The sequence below is a fragment of the Medicago sativa genome, chromosome 6, assembly GCF_051527215.1.
Source record: "Medicago sativa cultivar Bolivia chromosome 6, Bolivia_mono, whole genome shotgun sequence".
Taxonomy (NCBI): Eukaryota; Viridiplantae; Streptophyta; class Magnoliopsida; order Fabales; family Fabaceae; genus Medicago; species Medicago sativa.
This window is the reverse complement of record NC_140754.1, coordinates 2,181,101-2,189,754: the sequence shown is the minus strand read 5'-3', so window position 1 is coordinate 2,189,754 and position 8,654 is coordinate 2,181,101. Positions and strand designations below refer to the sequence as shown.

The 8,654-nt window shown below is 32.6% G+C and overlaps 1 protein-coding gene across 1 annotated transcript; it reads right to left on the bottom strand.

Annotated features, from left to right (window-relative positions):
- Window positions 1-5,690: 5,690 nt before the first annotated feature.
- Window positions 5,691-7,343, bottom strand: LOC146911975 (mitochondrial metalloendopeptidase OMA1-like). The gene is made up of 3 exons (XM_085717384.1): window positions 6,803-7,343; window positions 6,556-6,689; window positions 5,691-6,108 (listed from the first exon to the last, which is right to left on the bottom strand). Exons 1-2 carry the CDS (start codon window positions 7,340-7,342, stop codon window positions 6,567-6,569), a joined length of 663 nt encoding a protein of 220 aa, XP_085573510.1. The 5' UTR covers window position 7,343; the 3' UTR covers window positions 5,691-6,108; window positions 6,556-6,566.
- Window positions 7,344-8,654: the final 1,311 nt, after the last annotated feature.

Here is an 8,654-nt window from a genome sequence, read left to right as displayed (position 1 = left end):
ACAAAATTATTTATGAATTCAACATATTTTAGTTTGTCTGCATATAAAATAATGATCATTTATAGTTTATTCTAATAGTAATTAGCAACATCATAACACAAATGTATATATGACATGTTATGTAAAAGAAACATTTGTTGCTATGATTGCGATAAAAGAATATATTTAAAAACTACATTTTTCGTAAAGTCTCTATCTTCTCCTTCTATTTTCCCTTCTTTAACGAGAACTTTTGTTGAATTTTGAGAAACTCCTATTGATAAAGCTACATATAATTGACCATGGCTGAAAACATGATGTGGAAGATAGATTCTGACTTGGGAATGGTTTTCCCTTGTGACTTATTTATGGTAATAGCAAAATTTAGTCTAACGGGAAATTGTTTTCTACTAAGCACAAAGGGAAGTCATGAACTCGCATTTGTTTTTAATTTAATTCTAGGCAAGAATGCTCTTTTTCCAGCCTTGCTTCCTATTAGGATTTTCACATCCAACATATTTTTAAATAAACCACGACATAACAATCGTGTTCCATTACACAGGCCATATCTAGGGTCTATGTTTCGCAACAACATCAAAGGTGCACCTTTTTTTTAACTTTAAAATATGTGGTGGGATACTTCCTTAAGAAGTTGAGTTTAGGAGTTCCTGTTGATATAAGTTATGAGTATCCCCTTCAACCTCGTTAAATGACAACAAATTATGTTATTCTCCTGAAAACTGATCGATAATTATGTCATTCAATTTTTGAACATCATCATTTGTAGGTGTAATTATGGCTCTTTCGATCATATATGAATTATGATATTACTCCTCGCCTATGAATCACATACACTTCTCACATTAGATGTGTCTGAACACGTGTTTCATCCGCATCCACGAATATAATTATCCTAAATTATGTGATTTTCTCAAACTATCAACGTTATTGGCGTGTCAATATCCGTGTTGTATCTAGTGTCGGTGTTTGTATCCATACTTCTTAGCGTCCCTCTCTTTTTATGGCCTCTTAGATGGTGGTTTGAATGTAACCAAAAACAAAAGATGGTGGTTTGAAGCTTTCTAGTCTTTCTGTTTTTAGTTGTTGGTACCATGAGTGTGATTATCATTTAACAATTTTGAATTGTTTAAATGGTTTTAATACTTTGATTTCACTATATTTTGTTGGATATTGGATAGGGGCTATGGGAGCAGTTTATCAATTGTATACATGCAAAACGTTTGGAATCACAAAGAAAAAAGCAATGCTTTTATTCCTTTAAACGGCAGTGGAGGGAGCTTAAAGGCAGGGGATGTTATTGCTTATTTTTCCTTTATTTAATAATTAAAAAAAAAACCATGGTTCTCTTTATATAAAAAAAAGTCACGCGATCATAGTTTGTATAAGCAATTATAAACCAGCAACGTCAAATATTTCTTAAAATTTATCGTAAACAATTTGAATCATAATCGCTTATAAACCAGAAAAGTCAAATATATAATTCATAAAATTAATTGATTTTGATTAGTTGTAACATGAAAGAAAAAGAAAAAAACTAAACAGGTTAATTCTGAATTCTGATGCAGAGGGTTCAGAAAGGTTGAGAAAAACTAAACAATGCAGGAATTATTAATTGTGAGAACCCTACTTATTAATATTTAATATAGTGCTAACAAATCTTTTTCTAAAATATTTTGAGTCCTAATCTTTTTTTAGAGGATTTAAAGTCCAATCTTTAACATTATTTTTTCCTCACGTTTGTTACTAATTTTTTTTAAAGGATTTAAAGTTCAATCTTTAACATTATATTTTGCTCACATTTGTTACTAATCTTTTTATCAGAAGATTTAAAGTCCAATCTTTAACATTATTTCTTGCTCACGTTTGTTACTAATATTTTTTTTTAGAGTATTTAAAGTCCAATCTTTAATATTATTATTTTTTGCTCACGTTTGTTACTAATATTTTCTTTTAGAGGATTTAAAGTCCAATCATTAACATTATTTTTTGGCCACGTTTGTTACTAATCTTTTTTTAGAGGATTTAAAGTCCAATCTTTAACAATATTTTTTGCTCACGTTTGTTACTAATATTTTTTTAGAGGATTTAAAGTCCATCCTTAACATTATTTTTTGCTCACGTTTGTTGCTAATCTTTTTTTTTAGAGGATTTAAAGTCCAATCTTTAACATTATTTTTTGCTCACGTTTGTTACCAATATTTTTTTAGAGGATTTAAAGTCCAATCGTTACCATTATTTTTTGCTCGAGTTTGTTACAATTGATCAAAGGCTAAGGAAGAGTAGCCTATATTAATAAAATAATAAAATAATATGAAAATACTGTATTTTTGTGGAAGTAATAAAATAATATGGAAATATTGTTTTTTGTGAAAGTGATATGAAAATACTTGACAATCTTTGTCGGTTGTATTGAGGGGAACAAACAGATGTAAAACATAAAATCGACTGATAAAAAAGTAACATGTGTTTTTGTTTTGTGCTAGTTTTGTGTGAGTTTGATCTGTGGTTAACGGAGGTAAAAGAGGGTTAATGGGGACGATTAGTGACATGGATTAGTAATCCACTTGTTATTTTATAATTGGCTAACAGTAAGAACAGTTCATAAGGAATTGTACGTAAGTTTTCTCCTTAAATTAAATTTATTTTTATCTATTTGTTACATATGTTATTTTTATTTAAAATTAAAATTAAAAATTAAGGGTATTTTTGGAATGAAAAGTCCAACCCAAAAGTGTGCTGAAAGGGGTATTTTTTTTTTTTGGTCAATTGTTAAATGTGTTATTTTTATTTAAAATTAAAATTAAAAATTAAGGGTATTTTTGGAATGAAAAGTCCAACCCAAAAGTGTGCTGAAAGGGGTAGTTTTTTTTTTTTTTTTTGGCTAGAGCTCACACAATTAAATTGTGGAGAAGTGGAGTGTCCGCGGTTCGAACCCCGGCCCCTGCATATAATATGCAATATCCCTACCAACTGAGCTAAGCTCACGGGTAGGGTATTTTTCTTTATATATAGTATAGATGTTAACATGTTTCCTTAAAAAAAAAAATTAATTTAAATGTTAAGAAAAAAAATTAAATCCCATTAAAAAATGATTATCCCGCTCCAATACGAATAATATTATCTAATCTAAAACTATATATGAAGGGGTAGAGATTTTGGGCTAATTTTTTTTAGACTTAAATGTAATTTTGATTCTCCTATTTACAATTTTATTAATTTTTAATACCCTATTTTCTAAAACAAACTTTTTGATTGTATACCGGTGTTTTTGGTAAACAAATACCGACTGTTTTGATTATAACAAGAAGGACCAAACCAGAGATTCTAGGACATGTTGTCCATGCTGTTGTTGTGTGTTCATCAAGTTCGTAGGTTGCTTGACGAACGGGACGAGACCGTGTGGCGTCTTTCGACAGGTTTTAGAAGCGATAAAGGTGCATTAAGTTTAAATTGCAGAAACTTAAAGAAAAGAAAAAATGCAAATGCAAGTGAATTAAAAATAAAGGTAGTTCGACAAATCCTTTATATACATTCTTTATGACTCTTTTCTCCTGCGCTGGGTACTTCGAGTGTTTTAGAATTCTGTATAGGTGATTTGCGACCCGTTTTCCCTATGGAAAACTACTACTTATACATAGGAAATAAATGGAATGAAACTAATCCCACGATCAGCACTTCCTCCATGCAGAAAACCGCTTGTCTCCCACGTTCTCCCTTGAGGAAATCGCTTCTCTTCTCAAATTCGAATCTTCCTGCTTCAAAGGCAGTTGCTTGACTTCGACGGCTTCGCCTCTTGCTCCGTATCTTGTCGAACTTCAAAGCTTTGAGACTTCTTATACTAAATCCAACATCTCGTCGAACTCCTTTGATTGAAGAAAAGACTTCAATTCCTGCAAGAGTAAAAGTCAATTAATGTTGACCACATTAAATGAGGCGTGGTGAAAATATCAGCTAACATTGATCCCCCTATTTAAAAAGTCAACAAAAATTTATAGTCCCCCTTCTTTTTGGATAATGTGGCGTGTTCGTTAATGACGTTGATCCTATATTACGTAGCTTCAATGATTTTGAACGGATTTCACGATTTTGTGCGATTTTGATAGGATTTTGCCTATTTTTGGGATTCTAATATGGATTTGAGTCGTTGAAGCTACGTATAATCGCAAAATTCTGGATTTTGGGACTTAAGTCGCGATTTTGACTACAATGCTAAGAGGAGTATGGTTCAACTCCCAATAATCTCATTTTTTTTTATATTGACATGCACATCTGATTATTCTTTTTTTTTTTTTTGTGGTGGCCGGGGTTCGAACCCCAGACCTTACATATATTATGTACATCTGATTATTCTTTAACAACCAGCCTAACTACTAAACTCGCACACACTAGATGTTAAAATGTGAGAAACTGTGGGTTCGAAAAGAAAAGAAAAGAATGGAACCTCAATGAAATAGTTGCAGGACAGCAGCATTCTATACTCTATTTATTTTATTTTTTTAAGGATATATTTATGCATTATATAAAGGCAAATCCAAAGTTAACCATAATGGTTAACTACTCTTTGGTCAGATTGTTATTCTCGACAAAATTATCCTTTTGTGTTTTGCAATTTAAATAATGGTGACTGCACAGGATGTGTCCATAATCTTCTTGATCAACAATCGTGGATACATCTGTTGAAGTTGAAATCCATTATGGACCATACAATGTGATTAAGAATTGGAATTACACTGCCTTGTTGGTTGATGCTATCCACAATGGTCAAGGAAATTGCTGGAACATAAAGATAATTAAGCTTTTTAACACAACACTGACATTGACACAGACACGGATACTCATTCGACTAGAAGTGATTGAATGTAGCCACATGAGTCGGTGTGTGTCGGCAGCATACTGATAATGTATCCATTAATTCAGATTCATTTGAGTCTTTAAAACCAATTGATGTTGCAAACATCGGCTTCATCTCTCATGGTGAATTCCTTGGCACACAACCAATACGCGCAGCTCCCGGCTTCCCTTTCGACGATCCATAAACACTCCATTTCCAAACATTTTGTGAAGGGGGGGCACCATACTGCCAACAATCATTTATCCTTCATCTCTTTCCATGTTTTAATCACTTTAATTTTATACAAATGGACCGCGTGATACACACACAATGTTCTATGAAGGGTTTAAGACTTGAGAAACCAAACCACCCAATCCCCAACACTACATCACATTGGCAACAAGAGCTGCCATGACAACTTCTGATAAATCCTATCCCCCTCTTACGAAAATGCTCTTAACAATAACACGAAAAACACTTATCACCTAATAACACACCAGAACACTTCCAATAACAAATCTTAGGCCTAAAAACACTCATCACCTAGTAATTCTAACATAACTAAGCTACCTATAAGGATATCAAGGACTCCATCATCTGATCTATAAGGATATCAAGGACTCCATCGTCTGATCCAAAATCCCATTATAAGTTTGATAAAAAAAACACCAGCTGGTTCCAATCCATTTGTACTCAATATGCAATAACAATATCCTAAGTACTCAATATGCCATACATACATCAACAAATTTCAACACAAGTATAATAATCATATACTCATTAGAGAGCACCTATCACTTTATCACATTTTCTTAACCACATACTCATTAAAGAGAAGTAAAAAAAATCTTAGAAACCATATACAACCACAATGCAATAAAGAAGGCACAGTACAGTTTTTATAATGGTACTAGTGCAATGGTTTTTTTTCATTGGCAAAATTCCAGAGATCGAAGCAAACATAGTTTCAACTGAATGCACTTTGTAGTTTGTGGAGGTGATGAATATAGTGTCCTGAAGAATGAAATCATTCAACCCAATGGCTTACTCTGACATCATTATACAAGAGAAGAGCTTCCTTCATTATCTCCGGTCGAGCCACCGCTTTGGCTCTTTCTCTTCCTGGTGGATGGCTACATGGAAAACTTGCAAGCACTGGATATTTTACAGGTGCATCTAACTTTGCCATCTTCTCATAGTATTTAGGTGCCTGCCGGGGATCATAGCCAGCTGCTGCCATCAGTAGAAGCCCAATGTAATCAGCTTCATATTCAAACCTGCAAATTGTGAATAAATTTTGTTGAGAACAAGCACTTGTATATGTTCTATTAAGAAGACAACATTGACTAGCAGAAAAGACCATTGGATTAGAGAAGAGGCATAACATGTTTTAAAGCATAGCATAAACATACAAAGTTATCATTTCTTTGAAGATAGGTTGGTTTCTACCGGTGTTGCAGTCATGCACATTGAGTATCTTAAATGTAATAGCCCTAGAGTAGCAGAATTATTCTTCTGGTTGTCACAAATTCCACCCATAAAAGTATGGAATTGCTCCTAACTCACCAATTTCATTTTCTTTAACTCACTAAGTCTCTATTTTAATTTTCATTCAATCATGTATACACCTTCAATTTTATTATCAATGAAATGAATCTACTACAATTAAAGAACAAAACGGTAAATCAATGGATTAGAAAAGAGAGATAATGAATTAATCTTACCGTCGATTCATCTAATTCATTGCTGTTTGGTAAAAATCAATGGTGACAAATCGATTAATCACATGGTTTATCATAGAAATCAGAAAGAACTCTGACTGCCTTTCACAACCGTGATGAGCCATAATATGTGCAATCTAATTAACGAGAAAATCGACATTATTTTTTCAACAAAAAAGAGAAAGAGTCAAGATTCACAATGCAACCGCAACTGCCACAATGAGTAATACAAAGGAAGATGATCAATTACCTCATGTGCAAGCATAGTTGCTAACTCTACATCACTTGGATGAAGTTCAATGAAAGCAGTGGATGCAATAATCTTCCCACCCGGGCAAACTAAAGAAGGAAAAGAAGTAACAGGGATACCAGTCACGATCAAAACCTCCCAATTCAATCCATCCAAATGAGACAAAGAAGGCGGTAGCTTTCGGGTCAAACGCAACCAAACACGATGCCAAAAGCCATATTGAGAAATATCCTCAGAAATAGACCTCATTTTGTTGATCTCTGAATGCATAGCGCCAACAATATTTTTGGCGATCCTTGTAACCCTAACACTATCTGAATGTGTTGAAGCTAATGTCAGCCATTGAAACAATTGTTTCCACTTTTCAAACTCTCTCTGACCAGAGATCCTCTCGGTGGAAGCTTTTGTTGGGTCAATGAAACAGGTTCGATTAATGTATGGAATAGTCTCAGCATTTTGTAAGCGGAATCCAAGGTGTGGAGAAATTGCAGATGACGCAAATGAAACAGCGGCGAGAGTAAAATATCTGAGCTTTCCCATTGCTGTACTGTATGAAGAGTAACCAGAAGCCATATGTATGTAAAAGTAAGTGAGTAGTTATTTCATATAATTAAACATATAAAGTATGTAAGCAATATCTCATACACAATCACAAATATATACATGCATAGCAACATTAAACAAGTTTAATCTGTAAAAAAAGTCACTAAGGAAAAAAGTTAAGTTTGTAAATGCATATGAAAAAGATTAGTTTCTAATTGAGTTACTTAGGAAGTTCATACCTCTTATGTTCAGCACATGTCATCACGAAACAAGTTAATGACAAGATTTCTATCTAATGTCCATATCCATTAGGATCTTATTATGTATTCTGATGAGGACTTATGAAATAAATAAATGCATTAGGCAAATCAAACTATACATCAGAAACCACTTTTATAAAGCAATGCAAGCCCTAAAATGCTGAGATCGATGCTGCACTTCAATTTTTGTTTCTACTTCCAATTCCTAAGACAGAGGTGATGTCTGTTTTGAGCAGTTTCACTTTTGGAACTCCTATATTATTCTCAACTTTTAGAAAAATATTGTTACCTGCAATCTGGAATGGAAGTGAATCTGCAAAAAAAATGAAAATAATTTTCATCAACGAAAAATAGAGCATAAAAAAAAAAAATATGGACAATAACCTAGACTCTAGAGCATAGAAAAACAATTTTTCCTGTCCAACACCGTACATGTATATGGTATGGATACAATTTCGTTTCTTAATTAGTTTCTTATCTTTGTCTCCAAGTCACATCCATCGTTATAAATGTATTTTTATAACGCATCAAATTTTACATGTTCAGATAACATCACTCATTGAAAATCAACATATGAATTCCCCAACAAATTAAACTAAAACCATCCATAATCACTAGCAGCATAATCACCAGCATGAGAAGCTTGTCATTGCAATTATTACTTCCCTTTCTTAATTCAATCACTAACAAATTAAAACGACACACAACATTTTTCACTTCAAAATCAATCTAGTAACAAAAAGCTTTTAAAATTAACATGGCAATGTTGTAACAAATAAAGGACCCATTTAGATTAGCTTATTTTTGAGTTTATGAAAAATAGCTTTTGCAAAATAAAATAAGTTTTTATGTTAATTCATAAATTCTCACTAATGAAAATTGTATTTTTCACAAGTTGTTTTTTCATAAGCTACCTTGACAAGCTTAAGCTTATGAATAATACATAAAAGCTTATTTATCTGAATAAGCTGTTTTGTATAAGCTCAAAAACAAGTCATGTCAACAAAGATGAACAATAAACAGCAAAAGAAGTTAACAAGATGAACAAT